Source organism: Oryza sativa, chromosome 6 (genome assembly GCF_034140825.1).
Source record: "Oryza sativa Japonica Group chromosome 6, ASM3414082v1".
Classification (NCBI taxonomy): Eukaryota; Viridiplantae; Streptophyta; class Magnoliopsida; order Poales; family Poaceae; genus Oryza; species Oryza sativa.
The window spans coordinates 24,350,992-24,378,618 of record NC_089040.1 but is presented as its reverse complement, the minus strand read 5'-3'; the positions used below and the strand labels follow the sequence as shown (position 1 = coordinate 24,378,618).

The window sequence follows — 27,627 nt, the reverse complement described above, 5'->3', positions numbered from 1 at the left end:
AGTCACAATGGCTAGTGTCATTGCACGGCTACCCAAAATATTATACCATCTTCTCTCAAATGAAATCTTTTATGAAACAATCCCCACAGTGGAGGGGTTTCACTTTGACGTTTCCAAGACTAAGCAAAGCATTTAATTGATACAAGTTGCTGGGATCATTTGTACCCAAAATCCTGTAGCCAGGCGTCACACAAACTTACACAACTTCCAGCCGTAACTGGCTAACTGACAAAAGGTGCACACAAACAACGTCAATTTAAACTGAATAACTGAATCATGAATCAGGTGCACAACTGGGAACCATCATTTGTCACATACAACGTCAAGTGCACACAAGGATCAGTCAAAAAACACAGCAACTTGTGCATTTCACTTCTAAAAATCCTCAGTACCAGCAACATTAACAAATAAGATAGATAACTGCATACAAGCATCAGGTGACCAAATTAAACATTCATCGGATGCACACAAGCATCAGGTGACCAAATTAAACATTCATCGGATGCACACAAGCATCAAGTGTCCAAAATAAAACAGTGAAATGAAACTTTAGTGATCTGATAGAAGCAACTGGGTGGATCATTCTGCCCCTCAACCTTCAGTCCGTAATGCGTTCAGAAACCTAGTTCCTTGTTTCATCCTGCATATACAAAACAAAAACCAGTTCAGCATGAATGATGGTTTTAGTCAGGCTACATTCATAGTTTACACATATCCAATATGAACCACAGATTTAGTGCAATTTAGAGAAACTTGTACATATCTTAGTACCATAGATAACTAATAATGCAAAATAAAAACATAATTACCAGATGAATGTGCACCACCACCAAACTTATTCCATATATGTTCCACCAAATCATTCTTGAGTCGGCGATGAGCCAAACGATCTCTCATACTAGTATCCTTTTCTAAAATTCTTTCTAATGGAACATGCTGGTCAGGAGAGAATTCTGGTGCCTGAACCGTTGATGAACTAGCAGGCTCATTTAAATCTAGATTTTCTTCAATAAGTCGCGCTTCCTTCTCATCTTCAACTATCATATTGTGAAGTATGATGCAACCTAGGACAACATCACGGAGTACACCTCGGTCATATAGACGGGCTGGTCGTTTTAAGATGCAGAATCGACGTTGTAGAACACCAAATGCTCTCTCGATATCCTTTCTTGCCCCTTCTTGATGTTGTGCATACAACTTCTCCTTCTCAGTGATAGGGAGTCGATATGACTTAGCAAATACCTTCCATTCAGGGTAAATTCCATCAGCAAGAAAATAACCTTCGTTGTATTGATTCCCATTTACCATGTACTGCACTCTAGGAGCTTGTCCTTTCAGCTCATTGATAAACACAGTAGATCGGCTCAAAACATTGATATCATTGTTAGAACCTGCTACTCCAAAGAACGCATGCCAAATCCAAAGATCATGTGATGCCACTGCCTCAAGAATCAGCGTTGGCACTTTTTGATCACCACGAGTGAACTGACCCTTCCACGCAGTTGGGCACCTTTCCCATTGCCAATGCATACAGTCAATGCTACCGAACATACCAGGAAAACCGCGTCTCTCACCAAGCTCGAGTAGTCGTTCAGTATCTTCTACAGTGGGACGCCTGAGATATCTTTCACCAAATACTTCTCTAATTCCTTTCACAAAATTTTTCATAGCATCCATAGCAGTAGTCTCTCCAATCTTCAAATACTCATCTAGTTCATCAGCACCACTACCAGTAGCCAATTGGCGAATTGCTGCAGTACACTTTTGTAATGGACTAAGCCCTTGCCTACCAGCGGCATCTACCCTCTGAGTAAAGTAATCTGACCACTGGCCTAATGCGTCCACAATACGTAAAAACAGCGGCCTGTACATACGAAATCTTCGGCGAAAAATATTGGAAGGATATAGAGGATTTTCAGAGAAATAATCATTCACCAAATTTTGATGTGCTTCCTCTCGTGGCCTCTTGATGTGCTTCCTTGGATGCAAACGATGGTCAGCAGCCTCTCTTTCAAGATCTCCGATGGAGGACTGCAATAACACCATCATTTCATGGAGAACATCATCCATTATCTCATCCATGATCTCATCCTCAGCGAGAAACTCGTCCAACAAGGACACAGGAATCTGATTTTCATTTCCAGACATCTTCACAGCAGAGAAAGAGAGAAGGTGAACAAAGGAAGATTGGAGAAATAATCATTCACAGCAGAGAAATAATCATTCACAGCAGTGAAAAAAGATAGAAACTTCAAAGAAAGGCAGATCACCTCAATGTTGTTGAACTAAACAGGAAGAGAGAAGGGCTGCGTCTATGCCAGGAAGAGATGAGGACTGCGTCCAGGAATTAGAGAAGAGGGCTGTGTGTATGCCAGGAAGAGATGAGGACTGTATCTATATATATAGAGGAGGGCTGCATCCAGGAATGTGAAACTATAGTGGTCAGTTTTCACACCACAGTAGCATTCACACCACAATAGTAGTGGTCAGTTTTCACACCACAATAGTACTATAGTGGTCAGTTTTCACACTTGTGAAACTGCCATTAAATAGTGCTGCACGCACATGTTGTGCATCATGCATACATTATCTAATTTTCCATGTTTACACAATTGTATATAAATTTCAGAATTCATACATTTCAGAAAATAGTGGTCAGTTTATAAAACTCACCTTAATCCGCAAATAGCTTCTCCTCTAATTTCCGTATTGCCCTCTGGTGGCTAGCCATTTGATCTTCAGACATGTTGCTTGTATCCTTACTTAATAGAGTATTGTACACATCGAACATCTTTGCTTCCTTCTGCTCCTTAGCGGCCAACAATGTTGCATTTGATATCTGAATCTGTGCTTCGGTGGCCTTTTCACGATCCACCCTCCGGTCTTCGTGGACCTTTATAATTTTCTGGACATTGTCCCCTAGGAGGACAATGCCTTCCATAACATTTTCTTTCTTGCGCTTTCCATTGCGCTCAGACTTTGCTGCTTCTCTACCAATAGGACGTGACTGCTGTTCTGGAACAGCATCCATTTCGCTCTTGTCTTTCTCTGATTCAAACTGAGCACACCATTTGGGCTCATCTTTGAGTATCTTCCACCAATGGACCAACGCAAAAGGTTTTCCAAACCTGTTTGCATACAGCCTCTGTGCCTCTTTCTCAAGCATGTCGTCGGAGTATCCGCTTGTATGCATTTGAGTAACCGTACTCCAATAGTCATTGAACTCAGAGATCGCTGACTTCAACCTTGACCAGTGAACCTTCAGTTGGTTAATTTCCCTCCTACGTTTTCCATTCCCTTTCTTGTTAAATTCATCAGTGACTTCCTTCCAAAATGTATCACCTTTCTTATCATTCCCATGAATTGAGTCTTTAGAAGCATTCAACCAAGCACTGGCCTACAAGAATCAGTTAATGACCTGTCAAGTATTAGTCAAAACAAAGACATATGGAAATGTAAAAGTATCCGATGAATACCAGTCTCTCTTCCTCTTCATGAGTCCATCTTTTCTTTGCTGCCCTACTGTCATCATTGTTGTCCTCTTCATCAATCATAATGTTTGTTGAAGTGCCTTGGTTCGTAGCTTGGGGTGTTGGTGTTCCGTAGGCACTTGGTGGCTGTGGAGATATTGGGTTGAATCCCATATTGTGACCAACGAAATGAAAATTTTCACCTTGCTGTTGTGGCTGCGGCGGACAATTTTGTTGAATAAAATTGACAAACCCTCCTGGAGGATAACCCCTGACCAAACTGTAACAGAGACAAAAAAGTTGTATTAAAATGAGCATATCAGGTGTACTGTTTTTGTGCATAGCAAGAACTAAAATGGATTGCCTACTGCTGACTGAGGTTTGGAAATTCCAAACTATCGAATTGCTTTTGCAAATTCCAAACAGACTATTTTCAGGTTTGTCAATTTACACATATTGCATAGCAAGACAGTACCTTTACAACTGAGATGGGTGAAAATTCATTCCCTGTTACATATATTAAGGATCAGAAGCAAACTATTTTTTACAAATGCACTGCACCCACCAACCAAGCAGAACATATGGACAGACAAGGTGCAGAATTTGATACTACAGAATTAATCCAAGGGGTGCCTTTTCACCCATCTCTCTTTCACAACTGAGATAGCTAATATTATATGTCGATAGCTAATCTGATCCCACTGATCTCACTGCTTTAGGCATCACTTCTCTGAACATTAAGCATACAGTCAGGGCAACATTCTAGAACCAAGGTCATACATGAGCAACTGGATGAGCAAGATTACAGACTAAAATATAATTCTCTCTTTCATCCATCTATCTTTCACATACTCAGCAATGAAACAACCACAGCAATCTTCAAACCATAACTCACAGCTGGACGAAATATAACATGAAGAAAAAGCATTGAACTGCACAATGGCAGTAGTCTCATCCATGAATTAGAGTTACCGTAGGTTGAAAGTAACAGAAAAAGAAGAAAATACATGTACCATGAATTTGGGTCTTGTTGGTTTCCAAAGAAAGATGCAAAGTTTGGGGAAATGGTCGATGTTGGTCCCCATCCTCCTCCTTGTGGTTGCGGTGGCCTTGCCGTCGATGTCCCCGAAGCAAGAGAGGAGGTCGGCGCAGCCGGTGACGGATTCGGCGAATCGGGGACGAAAATCGGCGAAGATTGCGGTGGTCGTGGTGGGATGGCCGTCGGCGCAGCAGGGGATGAAGACGTCGCAGCAGGAGGCGGGGTGGCCGGGACAGAAATCGGCGGCGGCCTCTTCAATCCTAGTTGCTTGCCCCCGCGCTGTTTGCCTCCTTTCCCGGTTGCACGCCGCCGGGTTTCAGCAGCCGGCGACGGATCCACGGCCGGCGACGGATCCACGGCCGGCGACGGATCCATGGCCGGGGACGGGGACGGGGGCGGCGGAAGATGGTGGGTGGGTTGGGGATTCGGTCTTGCGGAAGATGGCGGGTGGGTCACGGTCTAGGCGCCGGATTGGGGCGACCGGTTGCGGTGTACTCCGTAGGCGCCGGACGGGGGAGATGGTGGAATCGCTCGCGCGGGAAGGAGGAATGTTCACGCGGGAAGGAGGCGTGGCGCGGCGCGGCGCGGGAGAATGCGGAGGTCGCACGGCGGAGGCGGACGCAAGAGATCCGGTGAATGAAACGAATCGGCCTCAACGGGGGTTTCACTCTGTTACCGAGGACTTGGAAACGACGCTGACGAGTTTCACCAGGATGAAACTCTTTCCTTCTCTCTCATCCCCATTTCATGCAAATAATCATTTTTTATTCAGTCTTACCCCTATTAAATGTGCATGACACACCAGTGAAACCTCCATTGTGACTGGCCTAAACTTAAGCCTCACCTATTTTGAAAAGGCAACAAAGTTTTTTTATCCCTGTCTTTAATATTCTGTCTTTAATATTTAAGGTTACCACTAGTTATATTTTACGATAGAGGGAGTAGCAAATAGCAAGACCCAAACTTGCATCGGATTACCAACGGCCGAAATGCGTGGTAACTCCAAAGTTTGCTCCACAGATCGATGCCGTACAAATTTTGCTCCAGAGGGTGTCACTGTCCCGTGGCCCCGACAAGCGTACGAGAAAGGGAGCCCATCTAGAGTTGAGAGCGTCGATGATGAGTTGACTGGGGTCTTTTGATGGTGGAATAATTTTCAGTTCGTGCGGAGTGATTCGGCCCACCAACGTCTGATCCCCTCCTCTACAATCTCTGTACCACCTGCATGCTGCTCACTCACTCACTTCACTCACCCATATGACCCATGCTTGTTTTATGCATGCAAAAAAAACTAGCCCCAGGCCCCCAACTGCTGAGTGAGCTGCATGCTCATCTACATGTAATTATGTAAAGTGGTAAAGGCGAAGCTAACCTAGTTTGTTCATGTCGTCCTCCATTTTGGAGCTTGCTCCCAGGAAGTTTGGTCCTAAATCAAATCAACACACGCAGCCAGCCTTGGGGTTGTGCAAAAACAAAAGGAAAAGAGCCAAAGCTTTTCTAGGTCGTCTAGGGGCCCGCTTAGTTCCCCAAATTTTTTTCTCAAAAACATCACATCAAATCTTTGGACACATGCATGAAGCATTAAATATAGATAAAAAAACTAATTACACAGTTATAGAGGAAATCGCGAGACGAATCTTTTAAGCCTAATTAGTCCGTGATTAGCCATAAGTGCTACAGTAACCCACATGTGCTAATGACGGCTTAATTAGTCTCAAAAGATTCGTCTCGCGGTTTCCAGGCGAATTCTAAAATTAGTTTTTTCATCCGTGTCCAAAAACCCCTTCCGACATCCAGTCAAACGTTCGATGTGACAGCAAAAAATTTCCTTTTTCCCCGACTAAACACACCCAGACACTATACGGTGACTGTTCAGCGTTCAGTTCTCGGTCGTGACAGAACTTCAGAGAGATATGCTTTTCCTGTCATGTCTACGTGGATTCACTCTTTATCTCTTTCTCGTATGCATTTCAGTTGAACCTCTCATCGATCCTTCCAAAAATATTTTTGGGAGTGTTGTTCCCTATCTTTGAGCTAAAATATCTTTCTATTTCAGAGGCTGTTAGGTTTATTTAATTTTCAGAATTCGCCGTACTTTTTTCTTAATGTTTAGCGAGTTTGATCAAGTTAGATTTTTATTTGATTTGTTGTCATAATCATGAGAAGACTCTTGGGCTTTTTTTTGGAACTCAAGATTCTGAAGCACACAGAAACAAGGAAAACAAATACATGATTGAAATGCCATAACATCTTTTTTTTTTTCTGTTTGCATGATAGACGCACACGCAGACACACCACTATACACGTAGCGCTACACTCACACCCTCGCAAATACACCACCTAACACAGTAACATATCCTATGCATACAAGTTTTCCGTGTACATCAACTAGCAAATGCACAAAAAATTCTAGAAAAAATTGGACACATACTTCCAATAGTATTACACCTACATGTAAAATCTTATCTTCAAATTCATTACTATTTTATCCGTAAAAAAAGTCAAAAAATCCGACATATTTTTATCCTTAAAATTGTTAGATTTTCAATTTTTTTATGGCTAAAATATAATGGATTTGAATATGAGAATTTAGTAAATGTCTATTTTTTTAAAAAAAAATTCGTGACATTTGCTAGTTGGTATGCATGGAGTGTGCCTAGGATATTTTCCCACCAAACACATACCCTACGAGACAAAAGCCGGCGGCACATTCCTAATCTCACTAAAATATAATGAAAACTCACCTACATGTGTCCAATATTCGTGTACTGGTGCTTCCCCAAATGCCCTAATTAACATCTTAAATCCTATGGATTGAAAAAACATAGGAAACTGCAGGAATTGTTGTTTGGATAAAGCGCATGAAAAACATAGGAATTAGTATAGTTGTAGTTATATTTGAAAGTTTTTTTCCCAGAAAACTTACGGCGAAATTCAATATACGTAGGTAGGTAACATGTGTATATACTCAAACTGGATATAATACTTCAGTCTTGACTTTCTTTTCCTCTAACAAATCCATTCCTCGTAGCCTCTTACGTCATACCACTTCTACCCCAATAGCCAATTACCTTAAATCTTTGAACTCTAACCCACCAAACACTAAAAATAGGATATTTGTAGTTGTTGAGTGTACACCCAACCTTAAAATCATTGTCCATAGCAATATTCATTGTGTTGTGTTGCCGGATTTGATCGCTTAACATGTTTAACACAAAATCGTGACATGCTTTTTACTCCCTCCGTTTCACAATATAAGTCATTCTAGTATTTCCCATATTTATATTGATGTTAATGAATCTAGACATATATATCTATATGGATTCATTAACATCAATATGAATGTGGGAAATGCTAGAATGACTTACATTGTGAAACAGAGGAAGTACAAACTTAGGAGACAGGAAAAATTGCACATGTTAGGAAAGCACCATTTATATCACTAATGGAGAACTGATCTTTTATCACGTTACCCAAAACATAAATATCTCAGTTAAATTAAGAACCGGTACTAAAGATATTTTTAAGTACCAGTTCTAAAAGTCAAAGTCACAAAAACACCTTTAATTCCGGTTGGTATTACCAACCGGTACTAAAAATATATCTTTAGTCCCCAGATTAATGCTGGAGGATCTTTGCTTCCGATTGGTAAAATATTTTTAGTACCGGTTGGTAACACCAACCGGACTAAATATACAAAAGATGTCTCCAGGGTTAGATAAAAGAAAGTATTTCTATCCTAGTTAGATGTGTAGAGTTGGTGGAATGGTTATGCGCGTGAGAGCTGAGGTGAGAGATCTTTAGATCGAATTCCACAACCCTCATTTTTTATTTCGTATGCATATTTAGTACCGGTTATTTCAACCGGTGCTAAAGATCAAAAATTTTAGTCTCGGTTACTTTATCTCCGGTTGCTAGAACCGGTAAAAAGGGGTTACTAACCGGTACAAAAGCTCACTTCTCCTCTAGTGTAAGGTGATGAAGTGGTGGGCTCGTTAGGATTTTAAATTACGGTGTCTACTGATGTAGATGTGCTTTGCATAAAAATTAATGAGTTTACATATTTGTTGTTGGACTCTATCTCTTCGAGCATGTGTTAAGGATGCATTCAGGTGTGTGTCATAAGATGTACGAGCATGTAATGCTGTGTGTATATGTGCATAATCTTCTATGTAATAGAAAATTATACATATTGACAATTAATGACAATTATTTCATATGAGATGCCAGCTAAACAAATCCACCAAAATCGCACCGTTAGAGCAGGTACAATAGCAGACTATTAGCCAGCTATAAACATATTCTAAAAAGATAAAAGATGAGAGAGAAGAGCAGCGGGCTATAGATCTGTAGCCCGCTGCAGCACAGACTTCAAGATGCAACGTGTGTATGATGGGTGGGACCAGGTATTAATAGTACAGTAAACAACTATTGTATGAATTGGCTATTAAATTGGCTACAGATGATTTAGAATTAGTAGTTCGCTATACTATTAAACTTGCTCTTATGCAGATGAGTAGACCAAGCACTAGCTATAGTGTGCTATACAATACTCCACCAATGTCTGGGTAATCTGATTGATTATTGAAGCTCCTTAGATATGTAACCAAAAGCATTTGTCTCAAAAATCTTTTGATTCTTCGTCAGAACTAAAAATAAGTTATTTACTCACAAGAGCTCAAAACTTTCCAGTGCATTCATGGAGATGATGTCCTTTGCACGGCCAATCTGGCCCACCAGAAAGATCAAACCAAGCATGCAAATCATAGCAAAGCTTCAATGCCATGGCAGAGAGAATTTATGATTATTCTCCCATGATCCAAATCTTGCTCGTCCTCATCATTGCAATCAGAGGCTAAAGTACAGCAATTAGGTTGATGGTGTTATCATGGTAATTATTAAGGTTGCAGACCACCCAGATATAAGGAATCCATATCGTCATTTCCTAGGCTCAACCTACTACTAGTAGTACCAGAAAAATCGAAATGTGGGGCCGTATGTATATTCATGATGTTTGTATATGTATGGGTGAGTAGAGGACGGTATGATCATTGTTCACCTGCCAAAGTGCCGATACATTCGAGTATACGTACTACTACTGCTGTACTGCCGCTGTCGGCAAATGATCACTATACTACAATCCTGTCTTTCGGCAAATGATCTTATGGTAAATTGTTATTGCTGCATGTTATTAAGTAATGAAATTACATTTGCACGACTTATTATATGTTGATTCTCAGTTTCTCATGGTGGGTAAAAAAACTACTAGTTGATTTACCCGTGCGTTGCCACGAAATCTTAAAAAAAAAACAAACCTTTAGCATTTATTTCAAAGCCTAAAAATGTCTACTTATCTAGCCATTTTCGCCATCAATTTTTTGGATGCTTACTGAGTTAGCTAGAGCGAGAAAACTATAGGATGAAACACCAACAATACCAGCATTGTGGACCTACACGCCAATGAAAAGTGTGGTGGTGGCATATTTGAAGTAGCATAGATAGACCAAACAAATCTTCTAAAATAAGTATTTTCAAGCTTGACATTTTCAATGTACGTATCTCTACCTCACAATACCTTCCATGAACCCTTTTTTAAAAAATATTATGTATACAATATTTAAAGGTCTTCTCTGGAAACAATGAAATTTTAGGAGTTTCAAAGGATTGAAAACCTGTTGGAAAAATTACTATGAAGCCCTTTTAGGTTGTAGGGATATATTTCAAAAATTCATGTAGGATTTCTTTCTTTCCTCCGCTTTTTAGTATTTCAAACATACATTTGATAAAAGCTCGTGTTTTACATTTTCTTTGATAAGTCAAATACAACTTGTCTCTTTATCTCTCTTTTTTTATATGTTCAAATGAAGTATTCCATTCAAAATTCTTGTGGCTGCCATTATTACGGCTCTATCCTTCTTATAAGACACTTGGCTAGATCCGTTGTATTGTGTTCGTATGAAGTAATCAAACACCATCTTTACCAAATTCACGTGTTTCTCATATTCCATCATTTTTTCGTATCAAGAAGCCCTAAATCGATTTTTTTTCCTACTCCACGTTGTTGTGAAATTGTGGATCAAACAGTCTCCCTACTGTATAGTTATTGATCTGTTAAGATATCAAATGATGCAATCAAAACTATGATATTTGTTTGTAGGAAAAAGTTCAAATACATCCCTAAATTTTAGATGGAAGTTCGTTTACTACCCTAAACTTACAAATAATACAATTTGAGCTCCAATAATAATCTACTACAACTCATATACTCAACACCAATTCTAACACATACCTGCATTATGATGCGTGCTAGCTAAGACCTCCATGTCCTCTAATCTCTTTCTCGATGTTTGAGGGTTGAGAACATAAGATGTCCTGTTGATGATACCACTGTCACTCATATAATATGGTGTTAGCCATGGTACCCTATGGAGACATGGACGCATGGACCAAAGGAGGCCGGCCCTCCATTGAGGTCTCCTCCATCACCTTCACTGCTCTGAACTCTGAACAACGCGTCCCCCACAAAGCAGAATTGCTTTTGAGCTTTTGATCAAACTAGCTGCTACTAGACGCATGCATGGCCGCTTGCCACTCTTGCCTGATGGTTAAACCATGGAAAAGAAAGTATATATTGTTCTTTGTTTACATGCCTGTGACCTGAAAAACCTGATGTTTCCACTAAGGAAAGCGATGGCGCCATTGCTGCTGATTCTGATAAGATACTGCTCCAGCTCCAGGGCGCAATTGCAAAGCTCAGAAGTGCTCAACCAACTAGTAGCAGTACAACACCTATACACATATTTTACCAGCACTGGCTTATCTCTGAATTCTTGGCACTACTCCATCCGTTTCAATCTACTTATCGTTTTAGATTTATCTCGAATCAAACATTTTTAACTTCGACCATTAATTTATAGAACTCATATAGTTTAACATCGTTAAGAAAACATTTCTCAGTGAATTATATATATATATATATATATATCAATATTTAAAGTTATGAATGTTTAACATATGACAAAGCTAAAACGATAAGTAATTTGAAAGCGAGTAGTTTGCAACAGCGCATAGTTGGCGAAGATGATGTGGTGGTGTCTACGTGTAGCAGGCTAGCAGCCATCCGAGACTGCATCCAAGATGGGGCTTTTGCTAGCTGGGCCACCACCCCCACTATGGTCGACAATGGCGGGCACGGCAAGGTTGCCTGCCTGCCCAGGTCTAGTCCTTTTCGTCCTCCTGCGTCGACGTCGTTGCCGTCGACGAAACCATCAGAGTTAACTACAGTAACTACTACCTCTGCTGCCATTAATTTACTGAAGTTGCAAATGCCTGCAGCTGAGCTACTGTGAAAAAAATTCAGACGATCGACAAACTAAGGCCCAGGATCTAATCATATCGCTGCTAGTAGTACCAGGCTGCTTCAGAGAGATAGACAGTGTGTGAATTGATTTAATTTGGTCCTTCGTGGAGTAGTAGAAGCAAGAATCCAATGGAGAGAGAAGGGATGGCTTTTGCTTGCAGGGATGCAGTTAACGGCCAGCGATGTGATGGCAATGGCTGATGGAGAAATTTCTTGGGCCGTGATGTGTGGTGTCATGCAGGGGAGTTGGCAGTTTTTAGTGGTGGAGATGGGTCCCTTGGAGTTGAGTGACTTGAGTCCCACATATGGTGCAACAAGGGAAAATGTCAATGCTTGGTGTTCACTCAAGAGCTTGTGGTGTGGCATCTAGCCATAGTGTAGATCAATGATTGAGAAGAGAGAAATATCAATTTCGCCGTTCAAAGTTTCGTGGTTAGTCCGTGAATACGCAAATCATATACACCCTCCATCCAAAAAAAGATAACTTCTAAGGATGAATTTGGACAAATATTTGTCTAGGTTCATCTCCATAAGTTGATTTTTTATGGTACGGAGGGAAGGGAGTAGGTGGTAATGAGAGTTGTGCTTCTCACACGCCTTACTTTAAGGTTTAAACTTATATCTTTTTTAGAACGGGGAGCTTCCGGCAGGGTTTGCAATTTTGAAACAAAGGTTTTTGCCGGTGGGGGCTAAAAGAACCTAAATTTCAGAATTTTCGGTATTTTTGGTCGGTTCTTTTTAATTTTTTTTATGAACTAGGAAGGTGGCCAGCGCGTATGCGCGGGCACATATATTATTGAAAGGTAAGATTTTTATTGTTTGTTAAAAAAATTATCACATAGATTAAGGGCAAACTAAAGTTCGGATACTGTTATTTTGTAATAATTTAAGGGTTCTATTTTTTTTGTTAAGGTATCTTAAAAGTCCATTCGCAAGCTTTTGAGTGGGAGATGGATTAAGTACTTACGACTTTTGAATCATATTTTTTTCTTAAGTAAATAGATTAAATCGTCTCGTGAAGGTGCATGATATAGTAAGAAAGGGAGGGAAGCATATTCATGGAGAAAAAGAAGAAAGGGAAAAATAAAAAAAAAAGGGTGGGGAAGCGTAGGTACCCACGTACGTAGGTGCGTACCAAAGGTGGAGAGGTGGGACCTCGTAGTATTTAGTTTGTTCTAAGATCAATTTAATCTAATGGTTTATAATATTGGACCCATCGATTCAAGTGAAAATCAAGTAATAGATACTTTGCTTTTTTTCTTAGAATTTCTAATATTTTCTCTAATTTATTAGAGCACCACGTGACATCTTGAGGGCATTTTAAGAAATTTTAGTGGACTTACCACATGTAATTAGAATATTAAGATGTAATATATATATGTATGGGATGTATGTTCATATTCGTTTTAGCTTCGTCCATGTTTATATACATGTAGAGAAAAATTAAATATGTTGCTAGCAAGCCATTAGTTGTTTAATTAATAGCAATTAATTTTGACACCTATTTACAATTGGTCATAGTTGTTCTAACAGATTTATCTTATGACTTTGATTATGCGTTGATCACCAATTTACTTATCACCATGACTCGCATGAAAAAAATATGTACTTTAGGGGATATGACAACTGAAATTGATGAATTATCTGATTTATGTGATAGCTATTTGAGATTATAAACGAATGAATTGACTTCTGAAAAGTTAAAAAGTTGTTTAAGAAAAGCACCATTTAGTAACTTTGAAAGCATGGAGCGTGCAAACGAAAATTCAAAAGATGGAATCAGGGAAAAAATAGGGCCTTAAACTCCCTTATAACACTCTTATCCTAGTAAGAGTTCTGTTGATATTCGTTAATATTGTGCTCACAATTATAACATAATGATTTCTTTCAACTGTACGAACAAATAATACAAAATGCAAATACAACATAACACAATACATTATAATTATTATTTAATCAACTCTCGATTTCAGCTTAAACAGAGTTAAGTGTTCCACGGTACTTAATTCTTCTCTCGCTACATCACATCTTTAATTTTATTTTCATGCTATTAATAACAACGGTAGCACTGCAGCGGTCGTGATCACCCAAGATGCCTCAAACACGACACTCTGTCACATGTGCGAAAGGCAAAGGTGCAGATGTGCATTGTGGAGTGGGCCAAAAAGAGAACTTTAGACATTATTAACAATAGATCCGATGATTTAAATAATGGGTCCACCGGTTTTAGTGTAAATGTAACTTAGTTAATATATATGTGTGTATATATATATATATATATATATATATATATATATATATATATATATATATATATATATATATATATATATATATATATATATATATATATATATATATATATATATATATATATTAAATTGTTAATTTAATGGGTACACAACATTATGGTGATGGTGTAGATTTTATTTTAAAACACTGAATTATTTGAGAATAATAATCCAAAGTAATAAAAAATAGATCCGATGATTTAAATAATGGGTCTATCTGTTTAAGTACATGTATATATTAGTTAATATAGATCTTAAATTGTTTATTTGATAGGTACACAATATAATATTGTGTAAGCTTTATTTTAAAATAGTGCATTATATGAAAATAATAGTATTTAGTAAATTATCTTACATTATTGATTTTAGAGCTAATTAACATATAATATGGTGTAAATTTTATTTTCAAAGTCTGCATAGCTAATTTAGTTACCTGTGTTTATAAAGAGTTATATGATGGTATTTTCTTTTTTTCTAAATTATTATTATTTAAACAAATATATATCAAATTGTATAAATGGAAAAAAGAAGAAAAAAAGGAAAAAAATGGAGGGAGGCGTACGAACAACAGGTCCACATGCATGTACGTACGTGACCTATACCTATGCACGCGGGAGAAAAAGGAGAGGTGGGACCCATATTATTTGGTTTGTTTTAAGATCAATTTTATCTAACGGTGTATAATATTGGACCCACTAATTTAAGTGAAAATCAAGGGTAGATGTTTTGCTTTTTTCTTAGAATTTCTAGGATTTTCTCTAATTTATTAGAGCGCCACGTGGCAACTTGAGAGCGTTTGTAGGAAGTTTAATGGACTTTTAGTATATAATAGATTTTGAATGAATTTGAATAAACTTTGACCAAATTCACAAAAAAATAGAAAAAAAACGGAAATTTCAGGCACGATATGTGCTTGCCGGTGGGGAGCGAAATTATCAAAATTGCAAACACTTGGTTGCGGTTCTAACATAATCAGATTGTTGTGTACAAAATTACTGTGTTTCAAACATAACCTCAGGTGAGAGGAGTGGGTGACGGTGGTAAAAGGCAAACTTGGGGTCATTTTGGTTTGTTGCCCTACCAAATAGTAGCATTTGATAGCTTGAATAGTAATCATGTACGTTTGAATTGGAGCCAAATCGTTGGCTATACCCAAGCTCAGTTTGGTAGCAATCCAAACCTTCTTTTATACTCTAGTTAGATTTGGCATTTTTGGTAGCAATCTAAATCCAAACAAATTGAGAATTCTACCCTCCAACTAGGAGTAATTGATAGTGCCAAAATTTACATGGGTTTTTACACTACCAATGAATTGGTAGTGAATTGGTAGGTAGAGAACCAAACTAGCCCTTAGCATCTGAATATGGTTAATTTACTTAGATGACATGAACCCAATGTAACCCTACCATTTTTTACCTAAATCTCAAAACACATTTTGAGGGTGCTTGATGTTCTTTAGGGAAGTCCTAAACAAGCTACATTTTTCTTTTTTTTCGGGGAAACAAGCTACAAATCTAGATTAGTTACTAGCTAGAGCTACAGGACAAAGTGAAATGTCCCAACATGGAGCATAGATGTTGGAGTGTCAGAGCACCCAGTGACCCACACCAACACCATAATAAATCTCCAAAGGTAAAAAGAGAGAACAGATCATCCAACTGTAGCCGAAGTAGAGTGACCTAGGCCCTGAGTGACTGAGGCAGGGGCCCCGGCTGCCATTTGCAATGGGCCAGCATCGATCTCTTTGCGATTATGGGCCAGCAAAAGCTGCAAGTTCTCACGATAAAGCGAGGGAGTGGGTAGAGCCTGATTGATCCTACGATGCCAGTATGCCACTAATATTCAGAGAGAAGCAGGAAGCACAGATGATGTGGCGGTGCATAATTCTATCTATTAGAATATAAATTCTGATGTTCACGAAAATTATGTATGCACTAGCGTAGCGAGATCAGGATTTATCCTTTGTCCATAGTCTCTTTGAGCATGTTTTAGGAGTGTATTCATTTCATTTTAGCGTGACTAGTGATTTATCGCTATATATATATATATATATATATAGAGAGAGAGAGAGAGAGAGAGAGAGAGAGAGAGTAGGTGGATTCGTTTCAGCGAAGCTAGAGGGATTGATCACTGATCTCCGTATAGTTCAATAAAAAAAATCTGAATCGAAAAACAATCTTCAGAGAGCCATTCGCCGATCTGGATTTCCATCGCAGGACACATGAATGATTGATTGGTTGTTCTCCAGCTTTTCTTTTCTCCTACTACTCCAGTTTCAGAGGTAGTGATATCAGGATCAGATTGCTGATGGCTAGAGCGTTCATAATGGCGAGAGGCTTCATCATCCGACAACAGCTGCTGATGGGAGTAGTAGATGGATTCGCACGTCTTCGACATCACCTCCTCATCGTTGCTGGTCTCCGTCTTCAGATTCAGAAGCAGGGATGGCAGAGTGCACATGCAGAGCTTCAGCTTCTACTGCACCTGATGTCATGGGGAGAACATACTAAAAAACATGCTGTTGGAACCATCTGAGGTCACATTGACTGTAGTGTGGACTGTGGAGCTAGAGTTTCTTCTGGCACAGTCACTGTGTAACTGATCTTACCCAAGTGCAAGACTGACCATACAAGTTCAGAGCACCACACTGCAGACACTACAGAATCACTGTGCTCCAACCACAGTAAATAAACATGCATTTGTTCCCATAGTATGTCAAAATTTGCAATACAGTCAATAGACAACATCACTCGCCATTTCAGATATCTTAGAAATGTTCCCTGATAATTCCAGACTCTTTAAGACAGCATATCCCTGAACCAATAAATACTTAAACTGCAGATAGAATTAGCCGCATAATACATTACAACACCAGAATCACTCAACAGCTGCTATCTCAGAGAATTTGTGAGATAGCTGGCATTAAGCCTTGGAATAGCCGCACTAAACCTAAAAATTCCATGCTAAGCAATGGAAGTACACTAGCGACAGTATGTCAGGCTTCTATCAAGGAAGAAGCCTCATGTCAATCAGCCAAGCTATCAAGAAAGCTTTGCAACTCCCTCAGGCCTTCTGCAGATATACTCCTCTGTACACGAGGCCTTGGAGTTGTTAGGACAGGAGGCGGCCGAGAGTTGAAGCAGATGACAACAACAGAAAGGTTGTCGCCGCTCTTCCTCTTGATGGCCTCATCAACAAGTTCTTTACAACAGGTAACAGGATCATTGTGCTCCTGGAGCTTTCGGCGTGCAAAGTCTACCGCATTTTGGCTGCGGAATACGTCCCAGATCCCATCACAACCGATGATGAGGAATTCATCCTCCTCAGTGAGATTCCTGATCATCACCTCAGGCTCAGCACTAAGAGGTCCAAGACCATCACATGCCTTCATTCCTTCCATGTGCCAGTCTCCTATTGCCCGCGCAACATTAAGCTGCCCATTCAGGTAGCCATCATAAACATAACCACCAGAGGCTTCAATGCGAACCTTCTCTCTGTTGCAAGAAGGCTTGTGATCCCTGGACATTTCAATGGCTTTTCCACGACAACAAAGTACTGCTCTACAATCACCAGCATTTGCTACCAGAAGTGACCTATGAAAAATGGCAAAACGGTTAAGACAAGAAAGTTGGTTATCCCAAGTGGAAGCATAATTCTCTCAGAGATCATAGCAAGACAGAAAGCAGAGACTGAAATAGACAGAAAGGAGAACTACATAATGGACTATAAAAGGGGGCACACAGTCCCATTTTTGGGTACCAAAATTTATACTATATAATTGCTTTCATGAAAGAGAATACTGTAGCATGCAATAGGCTAAAGCACGCTGATATTAACCGTGGCCGACAAGATAGTCAAAATAGAAAGGCTATAGATGCACTTCACACGATTGCAAAGAAACAAAGATCAAGAATCAATGCTGTCTATTCATGAGAGAAATAAGTTTTGAAGCCCCTGTCTGTTCATGCACAATTGAGTGCACTGAAGACTTATAATTTGCACAAGGCCACAGGCAACGAAACAGGAACTGCATGGCCATAACAGGGTGGGGGTGGGGAATGGCTCCTACCATTAATAAGTAATGACAATCATCAAATAGTAGTTAAACAGATATGCTGCCAGGAACTCAGTAGTCAGTACAACACTTTACAGTTTAAGAAGTTAGGCCAATACCTCCCAACCACAAGAGCAGCAAGAGCAGTTGTGCCAGAAGCAAGAGAGGAGTTCACAGAACAAGCATCTGCGAAAGCAGCATCAGTCTGTAAGAACGCTGAGGACAGAGCTTTCTCTATCTCCCTTGGAAAATCCTCATCCTCAACGATAAACCTTGCCAAATTGCTGCACACAAAGTCAGCAGCGTGCTTTCCACCATGCCCATCAAAAACCTAAGACATTAAAATCATATGAAGGGTATATATAAATAAAATGCCTGCCAGGGGCATGAAATTACTCATAAAGGAAAGTTGTTATTGTTAGTCTAGTCATGAAATGGCTAACATATATCGCATACATCAAGAAACAAGTCTGGGCCTTGAATACAGTAGAATAAAAGCATACCCCATAAAATGCGCTCGGACCATCTTCAAAACTTTCAACTCCAAACTCTTTCATGAGGTTATCAGAACAAATAAAGACATCCTCCATTGTGTGCCTTGACCCAATATCAGCCCAACCTCCAGACCTTACAACAGGCATATATGCAACAGCATCCATGTTTTCAAAAGTTTTCTCAGTTCCAGATTTTGTACTGTTTGCAGGACTCCTCACCTGCAAAACCAATGCCAAGCATGACAAAAAAATAATTAACCATACTGCACAGAATCTATGTTGTATGCTCTTTCATTTTGAAGTTGCACTACCATGACCCAAAAAGGGTTTCCAGATTATCTCATACATATATTAACAATGTTGATCCAACAAAAGGCAAAAACAAAAATTGCACTGTCATATACTCCCTCTGTCCCAAATTGTAGAGCACTCTTATTTTTAGAAAAATCAAACTCGGTAACTTTTGACTAATAATTACACTAACAATATCTACACCAAGTATTATGTATGTTATATCATTAGATTCATATTTTAAAACATTTTCATGTGATAATAATTTTATAGTTGTTGATGACATAATATGAAATAAATTAATGATCAAAGTATGTTATTAAAGATTGTGTAAAAAATATATCTATTATAATTTGGGACAGAGGGAATACATTCGGTTCTTCCGAAAGTGAATATCACTCATACTCACTGGCTGATCCATGGCCCAATGGCTGCCTAGGCTCGTCCGTGGATGCCCAATTAAAATGATTTAATTGCAAGGATTGAAGAGAAAATTTTTATAGCAAATACTAACTATAGTTAAGTTTGCCCTACCACATGCCCAAAAGCGGTGCAATTAGTTGTAACTATGAAACAACTATTCTTGTCCCCTCCCATGTGAATTAAGTGTGACATTATAATGGTTCCCTCCTTGCTCAAATAATGTGATCTACTAGAAATTACCAAGCAACATGCAGTGTCAGACAAGTACATAACTACAAATGGACAGGCAAGTGCATATATTTTGTTATGGAAGCATACTATGTGTATCACCATATCTAGCTTCTATTGAAAAAACAATGTGCAGTGTAGATCTAAAGGATCCACTGTTATAATCTAAACAATACCGGAAAGAATGACGAGATTGAAACCAAAATCAGCAAGGCAATGATATCAAGTCAATTACCACTTTTGCCAACCCCTTACTCCCTCCAGTATCAAAATAGTTGACGTTTTAGATCTTGAAGCAAAGTATCTTGGACCTGCTTGCTCCTGCATGCATGCATAAAAATCCAACGCATTGTTTCTAGCGTCGTGTATGTCATTAAACATCACACGCGGGCCGTTGTCTCATCTCCTAATTAATCGCTTGTTGGCTTCTTGGGCTGCTTGCTGGCGCCGTGCTCTCGGCGACCGCTTGCTCGTTGAGAGCGGGTGTGATGACAGTGATGATGTAGCAACCGTTGTGTGCTAAAGCAAGCGCGAGCGAGCCAAAAATTACCAAGATAACGCTATGATTTTTTTTTAAAAAAAATAGCCTCAATAGAACTCGAACCCGGCATGCACAGACGCTAATGATAGGCCCAAACCACTTGGAACAGCACGAGTTTCTGATTTCTATTAGGACAAGACCGTATTTAATATGGGCAAAACAAGGATTAGGCACCCTAATAAATCACTCCTTGGTATGTGAGATTATGTCTAAAAGGTCAAGAATTTTGAAACTGGAAGGAGTACAGAATATCATTTAGAACAGCTTTGCTGTTTTTGACTGTGGACAACTTAAATGGGCAATTACTGTTGAGCAGAGACATCGAAGTACCTTTCAATTTATTTCTTTTCAATGATGTTATGGGTCCATGTAGTCAGGACAAGAGCAAAAAGTACCAAAAGAATTAAGACACTTTCATGACACATACAGAAAATTACCAGTCTGATCCCCTTTCCCCTCACTTTTACAGTGCCCTGAAAAATTGTTGCCTCAATTTTTCAAGGAAGAAATACCTAATGAGTTAGCAAAGTTAAAACATCAAATTCACCACCAAATTCTGCAAAAAAGAATACAGGCCGCCAAAATACACTGATAGTACAAAGCACTAACATAGTTTATGCAAAACATTCTAGGACACTCTGTGTACAGTTTGATAAAACCAACCATTTCATACAACCCAAGGCAATGTTTCCCAATACGCTGCTTCCACATAAACCGCACGGATCCAAACATCTCGCCCCAGGTTGGTGTACTACCCAAGTACAACAAGGATGTACCGGCAATTTCAGAGCCCAAGATTCCTTCTCCTCACTCCCCTCATCCCCGAATTAGACTCCATCGCCCATCACATCATGCCGACATTATCCCCAAATCCTCCACAGCCAAAAAAAAAATATATATATATCACACCTCGCCGCCTTCCCAGCGAAGAACAGAGCAAGCACCCAACCAAACCACACCAAAACCAAGTTTACAACGCCGAGAAAGAGCTAAGATTAGGGCGGGGGTTACTCACGAACGAGGCGTGCCGCGAGAGCCCCGGAAGCTTCCTCCCCGCCGCCCCCGGGATCGGCGGCCTCCCCCCGCCTCCGCCTCCGCCGCCGCCGCCGCCAAGCCTATGCTCTTCCATCGCCGCCGCCGCCGCAGTAGAGAGCCTCGGAATCAGCGGGATGACGACCTCGGATCGAGCGCGGGAGGAGGAGGACTACTAGGGTTAGGGTTCCGATTTGGAGCTGCGTCGTCGCAGCGAACATACTGTGGAGTGTGAACAGTGCGCGTGGTGCGATAAGAGAGGAGAAGGGGAGGTGGCTGCGGAAAAAAAATAGAAAAAAAATAAAATAAAAAGGGGAGGTGAGGGGCATTTCTGTAAATTATTATGCGGTTTAGACTAATCGCGCTCTCTAATCTGGATTAGGATGTGGTGGTTAGTTTTTGTGGGCCGCGTGATCCGGTGTGCGGGTCTCACGCTGTTTTGCTGGGTCGGCGCAAAGCAGTGGACGGGCGGAGGACACGTGATGCGGGACACGTGTCGAGCTGTGAGTGCTGCGAGGGATCAGGGTGCACGTGATGGGAGTTCCGGTAGCACGTTCCGCTAAATCACAAATAGCACTGGTAAATTTTGTAAATCATCCTTAGTTTCATTTGAACTCGTTGGGTTTACCAGGCCCGGTCATTTCAATTTAGTGGTCTGGAGCAAATCTAGAAAAAAGGTCCTTTAATACAACCATAATAATATAACGATATTTCTAATAAATGTAATGCATAAAAACAATTCTTATTAAATGAGTTATATATCTTACCTTAAAATTTTCTTCTAACGTTTACTGATGCGAAGTCATATTCACTATGGCATCAATATCAATTTCATCTAATAATTTCTTCTAAATTAGATACCTCCCGGAACTAAACGGAGAGACTTGCAATCGGCTGCTGGCTGCCGCAGAGCACGACGTCGTCGACGCGTAGCCGCGCATAGGTATCTCTGGCTCGCAGTCGTAGACGTAGCTACGCTGCGTAGGTTAGGTCGCACCATCGGAACAAGACAACGCGGCTGGAAGGGCGACGGAATAGGCGATGAGGCGAACAGCTATGAGTGATCACACGGAAGGAAGCCAAATCGACGGAAATTTTTTCAGGAATGTGTGCCTCTTCCTCTCCTTAGGCTAGTGTGCTTCCTAATTTCTATGGTGGGCTATTATCTACAGCATATATGAGGTTGGGCCAGCTCGTTATAAACTTTGAGCTTGTCTCAGCAAAGCTCGCGAGCTTTAGTTTGGGCTTGAGCTTGACTCGTTTGTGGCTCGAATCCATCTAGGACGAGCCAAGCTTCGAGTTTTTTTTTCTTTTAACACATCCACATCTCTGGGATGCACGCGTGCTGTATTATCTATCCAATTTCTCCAACTCAACTGACAGCAGATAACCCAAACAGTACGGGTTCTTGTACACCATCTACTATGGGCACACATACTTAGCGCATGTATCATCACCACAGGGGTCCTGCCGTCCAGGGCAATTTTACTTCCGCATATGCTGCATCGCAAGTTTGATTCCTTAACTACAGTAACATGCAGAGCAAGCGGTCTGACATGCTGTCAGGATGTCACTGCTAGTACTGACATGTATATTTGGGCAACCGCAAGTGTAAACATGCTCAGAATGGGGTTGTCTATGCGGTAGTGTGTGGACTACCTGAATTTGGTATACAGTATTCTGTGTACACTCATTAGTGCAAAACAGGACATATGTGTGAGGCAGGAACCATCATCTGTGTCGGAGGGAGGCTACGTCACGTATTATTGGTCAGTGATGTGAAAAGTTATCTGTGTCAGGTCAGATACCGTCACCGATAGCAGTTATCTGTGTCGGACCTATATAAAATACCGTCATCATCAATAGATTTAACCCAACAGTACTCGTTGTAGCGATTGAGCATCAACTAATATGTGCAGAAACTGAATTTGCAGGCGGCCTGATCGGGCCACAGATTATCATGCATCAACAGATCACAATTCACGTGAACAGGCCAGTATTTCAGATTAGAGAGGCAGTAGATTTCTTCCCAGCCGTGAGAAAATGCTGGTTATGGACTGCAACCGCTAGCTGCCTAGTTCAATGATCAGTTCGTGCATTCGTGGATTGTTCCCTTTTTGGGTTCAGATTCTGCACTGGCTCTCTTCAGTGGATGAATTTGTCCATGCGCAAAAATGGATTGGTTATTCCCACTGCCAATGATTTCCACAGCCGCAATCACCACCATCTACCTAACCAAGCTCGCAATTTTCCAACCAAAAGAACAACATTCAGCACCACCAAATCGAAAGAAATGGGCAAAAGGAGACATCAAAAGCCTGACAGAAATGACAGATTATTGTGCTCCTATATTTGACCTTGCAATGCATCAATGGACAGAACAAAGTCAACAACAGCAACAACAACGATAACAACCGGTATATCATGTATACATTGCATTTGACATACAACAAAAGTGCTGGCTGTCACAGGAAACCGAACCATCATGAAACAAATTACAGAAAGTAGCTGACAACTTGAAAATTAAAGTACACCGCCGCGGCGGCGTGGCGGCGCCTCCCTTGGATCGATCCTCGCCGCCGTCGTCCAAAAACCAAACCGGGCCGGCCGTGATCCGGCAGCAGGGAGCACACCTGAATTAAAGAGAGAGGATATTTTCGTTCTTGTGGCCTGTACAGTACACACACCAATTTGGCTCATCGATCACTGATCCTACTACGGTATAGGTACATATGCATGGAGGACCTGTACAGCCAAGCCTCTTCCATTGCACACACTTTCAGACGAACTAATTCAGACAGACAGACAGACAGACAGATCAATTGCGGCATTGCATCGTTGCGTGTGGTAGGATCGATTATCTGGATGATCGTCTTGGCGCTGCATCAAAAAATTCAGAATCGAAATGTCATTCACTCATCGATCGTTGCAGTAATTAGTATAGTTGGTAATGTAATGTTATTGGATTATTATAGTGGATTGGATCGCAAGTTCTTACATAAGTTGACGGCCTCGGAGCTCTTCATGAGACGGATCCGCTTGCAGGACTCGACGAACATCCTGTGTTGATTGATCGGATCAGATTTTGCATTTGATTTCGGTGAATTAATCGGCAAGAACTGATTGAGATGTGTACACGCGTTGCTTACTTCCAGGGGACGTCGCCGACGAGCATCCAGTCGCCGTCCTTGTCCTCGTAGGTGGGCACGTACTCGGCGCCGGTGACCAAGTCGACGAGCTTTGTACCCTCGCCGTCGCCGCCGCCGCCGCCGCGGACGGCGAGGCAGGAGGCGAACATGCCGTGGAGCGCGCGGAGGAGGGGCGCGTAGCCGGCGTGCGCCGCGAGGTCCACCTTGCGCAGGTACGGCGCGCCGTCCACGGCCACCTTGACCAGCTTCGCCCTCGCGGAGTCCTCCCGCAGCGCGTTCCGCCTGTACGCCCTCACCGGCGGCCACCCCACCGCCCGCGCCCTGCGCACACGCATCGATCGATCGCCAGGTCAGAAACCCGCGGGAACGTAGGAATCTCCATAAAGAGAGCATAAGCTATACGTACTTTGGGGAAGGCGGCTTGGCGTCGGCGTGGTCGGCGTGGGCGGCGCGCTTGCGTTCGGGGTCGGCGGTGGAGGAGGAGGAGGAGGAGGAGCCGGGGAGGGCGAGGGTGAGGGCGGTGTCGTCGTAGTCGAGGCCCGAGACGGGCGGGGACGAGTCGGCGCCGGAGCTCGTCGACATCGGTACCGGCGGCGGCGGCGCACCGTGGCGGTTGCTGCTGCTTCGGCGGCGGGATGGATCGGCTGCGGGGTCGCTGTCGAGTGGCGCGTCGAGTTTGCGGAGACGAGGGGTGTGGTGGTGGGTGGTGGTGGCCGCGCGGATGCTGCCTATAAAGATGCGCGCGGTCGGGGGGTGGGGGTGGGGCCCACCGCGCGCTACCTGCTGTGCTGCCTCGTCCTCGGTTCGGCGCGCGCCGCGCGCGTGTGGGCGGTTTTTGGTTTAAGGTCCTCGTGGGTGCGGAGAATTCCACAGTACTCCTTTCGTCCCATAAAACCAAACATATTTTGGCAAAAAAAAAAAAAATCCCTACATGACACATTGGACATATGAATACACATTTGAAGTATTAAACATAGGCCATGTTTAGTTGTTTTGGTAAAAAAAATTGACGTATACAGACACACATTTGAAGTATTAAACGTAAACTAATAACAAAACAAAGTACAAATTTCGCCTGTAAACTGCGAGACGAATCTATTAAGTCTAATTAATCCATCATTAACAAATATTTACTGTAGCACCACATTGTCAAATCATGGCGTAATTAAGCTCAAAAGATTCGTCTCGTAATTTACATGCAAACTGTACAATTGTTTTTTTCGTCCACATTTAATGCTCCATGCATATATCCAAACATTTGATGTGACGGAAAAATTGGAAGTTTGAAGGGAACTAAACATAGCCATAGTCTAATAACAAAACAAATTACAGATCCTGCCAGGAAACTGCGAGACGAATTTATTAAGCCTAATTAATCCGTCATTAGCAAATGTTTACTGTAGCACCATATTGTCAAATCATGGCGTAATTAGGCTTAAAAGATTCATCTCGTAATTTCCTAACGAACCATGTAATTATTTTTTGTCTACATTTAATACTCCATATATGTGTCCAAACATTTAATGTGACAGCGTGAAAATTTTTGTTTGGGAACTAAACAGGCCCTAAGACAGAGTGCTTGCTGCTTAAAAATTTTGTCAGCTCTCTACATCAGTGGTCAGCGTAAAAGATTCAGAATTTACCATGGTTTCCGTTAGCATGTTTTTTAAACTATAAATAAACAGTGTGTTTCGTGCGAAAACTTTCTATATAGAAGTTGTTTTAAAATATCAAATATATACATTTGTCAAGTTTGTAATAATTAAAAATTAATTAGTCGTGTGCTAATGATTTTCTCGTTTTACGTGCGCTAACTTAATCTTCATCTTCACCAGTTTCAAACACCATCTTAGTGAGCAACGTATGTGAGAGAATTCCCATTTTTTGCGTGCTCACATTTCGAGCCGCAGAACACTGTATTTTTTTATAAAAAATGTTTCTATAATAGAGTTGTTTAAAAATCATATTAATCTATTTTTACGATTAAAATAATTAATACTTAATTACTCATGTAGTAATGGTTCAACCAGTAGTGTAGTCAAGTTTTACAATCTTAAATCACTATGTAAGTATTTTATTTAAAATTATACCGATAGATTTCTCGTGTATTCATTTTCAATTAATTTTCTATATGTATGATTGAAAAAAAAAATCAAACATTTGCATTATAAATAGTGTGACGGTTAAGTACTACCTGAGCCATTTTGCCTAACCATTCGAGCTAGAGATGGGCAATGCATTGGTGCATGACACTGCATAAACATTACTACAACTATAATAATCAAATCAAATCATGCTGCTTGTATATATAGGCCGAGTTTAGTTCCAAATTTTTTTTCTAACTTTCAATTTTTTCATCACATCAAAATTTTTCTACACACACAAACTTTTAATTTTCCGTCACATCGTTCTAATTTCAACCAAACTTCCAATTTTTGTACGTACTAAACACACCCATATATGAAATTGCAAATACAGAAACTCAGAGGGGGTACAACGGAAAACCCAGGAACAAACAAGGCTGCAGTACAAGAGAAGACAAAGGACAGGGATCGACGACGAGATCCCCTACCCAGCGCTCCCCTGCCACCTCAATCCCCCACCCACTGACAAGTGACCCGCACCATCACGTGGGCCCCACTTGTCTGTCACTAGAGGTAGGCACCCGGCGGGTCGCGGCGTGGTGCGGGAGGACGCGGGGTTGGGGGGCAGTTGGCATGTCGGCGCGCTGTCCCTCTTTGCTCGCCTTTTGACGACAACCCAACCCCGATCGATGATGCCTCTCCCTTTCGTCCTCTCCTTCCTTCACCGGCGACGGCGACCGGCGAGTCGCCGGCGGCCGGAGCAATCATCACGCCGTCGCTGACAACCCCCATGCTGGTTATGATCTCCTTCTCCTAGCTACTAGCTACCTTTCCTTTTCATTGCCCATCCGATCCATTAATTTGCTGTATAACCCCATGGTACAACCGTACAAGATGTCAAGATGTTGAAGAACTGCAAGATTGCTAGTAGCTCTAGTTACAAGTTACAACTCATCGATGAGCACATGATTTATTGTGCATTACCGCTGTAGATGCGAAATGCACCGTGTGTTAACGCACTGATTGATAGTATATATATTGATGGCAATGCATGCACTTATGAAGTTCTGATGTGTGTAATGTTAAGTTTCACACAAATGAGAAGCCCCATTCCTGAAAAACGTCCATGATCATGCACCTTTCTGTTGGAATCTTCCCACGAAATCAATCA

General features: G+C 41.1%; 3 protein-coding genes across 9 annotated transcripts; all 3 read right to left on the bottom strand.

The window, feature by feature from the left end:
* Positions 1–341: 341 nt before the first annotated feature.
* LOC107277906 (glutathione S-transferase T3) lies at positions 342–5,067 on the bottom strand. Of its 6 annotated transcripts, none has more exons than XM_015785709.3 (4): positions 4,484–5,067; positions 3,477–3,750; positions 2,674–3,397; positions 342–640 (listed from the first exon to the last, which is right to left on the bottom strand). In XM_015785709.3, the coding sequence occupies exons 1-3, from the start codon at positions 4,882–4,884 to the stop codon at positions 2,675–2,677; spliced, it is 1,398 nt and encodes a 465-aa protein (XP_015641195.1). In that variant the 5' UTR covers positions 4,885–5,067; the 3' UTR covers positions 342–640; position 2,674. The 6 variants fall into 6 exon arrangements, with proteins under 6 accessions (XP_015641195.1, XP_066167922.1, XP_066167921.1 ...); XM_066311822.1 differs by lacking the exon at positions 342–640 and adding an exon at positions 2,003–2,148; XM_066311823.1 differs by lacking the exon at positions 342–640 and adding an exon at positions 2,271–2,433.
* Positions 5,068–16,839: 11,772 nt separating this feature from the next.
* Positions 16,840–21,501, bottom strand: LOC4341433 (probable protein phosphatase 2C 57). 2 transcript variants are annotated; one of them, NM_001421639.1, is made up of 4 exons: positions 21,207–21,501; positions 18,718–18,927; positions 18,334–18,545; positions 16,840–17,753 (listed from the first exon to the last, which is right to left on the bottom strand). In NM_001421639.1, exons 1-4 carry the CDS (start codon positions 21,318–21,320, stop codon positions 17,186–17,188), a joined length of 1,104 nt encoding a protein of 367 aa, NP_001408568.1. In that variant the 5' UTR covers positions 21,321–21,501; the 3' UTR covers positions 16,840–17,185. The 2 variants fall into 2 exon arrangements, with proteins under 2 accessions (NP_001408568.1, NP_001408567.1); NM_001421638.1 differs by lacking the exon at positions 21,207–21,501 and adding an exon at positions 19,886–20,377.
* Positions 21,502–23,542: 2,041 nt separating this feature from the next.
* LOC4341432 (auxin-responsive protein IAA23-like) lies at positions 23,543–25,073 on the bottom strand. The gene is made up of 4 exons (NM_001421637.1): positions 24,779–25,073; positions 24,373–24,693; positions 24,222–24,283; positions 23,543–24,103 (listed from the first exon to the last, which is right to left on the bottom strand). Exons 1-4 carry the CDS (start codon positions 24,952–24,954, stop codon positions 24,081–24,083), a joined length of 582 nt encoding a protein of 193 aa, NP_001408566.1. The 5' UTR covers positions 24,955–25,073; the 3' UTR covers positions 23,543–24,080.
* Between the last annotated feature and the right edge of the window lie 2,554 nt (positions 25,074–27,627).

Bases quoted from the DNA above. Each gene is read 5' to 3' on its own strand.
- LOC4341432 (NM_001421637.1), bottom strand. From the start codon at position 24,954: ATGTCGACGAGCTCCGGCGCCGACTCGTCCCCGCCCGTCTCGGGCCTC. The intron at 24,694-24,778 runs GTACGTATAGCT...GCGTGTGCGCAG, and splicing joins GCCAAGCCGCCTTCCCCAAA to GGCGCGGGCGGTGGGGTGGC. The intron at 24,284-24,372 runs GTAAGCAACGCG...CAATCAACACAG, and splicing joins GTCGGCGACGTCCCCTGGAA to GATGTTCGTCGAGTCCTGCA.
- LOC4341433 (NM_001421639.1), bottom strand. From the start codon at position 21,320: ATGGAAGAGCATAGGCTTGGCGGCGGCGGCGGCGGAGGCGGAGGCGGG. The intron at 18,928-21,206 runs GTGAGTAACCCC...TTGGTTTTGCAG, and splicing joins TCTCGCGGCACGCCTCGTTC to GTGAGGAGTCCTGCAAACAG. The intron at 17,754-18,333 runs GTATTGGCCTAA...CATTTTTCATAG, and splicing joins GCTGCTCTTGTGGTTGGGAG to GTCACTTCTGGTAGCAAATG.
- LOC107277906 (XM_015785709.3), bottom strand. From the start codon at position 4,884: ATGGATCCGTCGCCGGCCGTGGATCCGTCGCCGGCCGTGGATCCGTCG. The intron at 3,751-4,483 runs GTACATGTATTT...TCTCTGTTACAG, and splicing joins CAACAAGACCCAAATTCATG to TTTGGTCAGGGGTTATCCTC. The intron at 3,398-3,476 runs GTATTCATCGGA...TGATTCTTGTAG, and splicing joins ATGAAGAGGAAGAGAGACTG to GCCAGTGCTTGGTTGAATGC.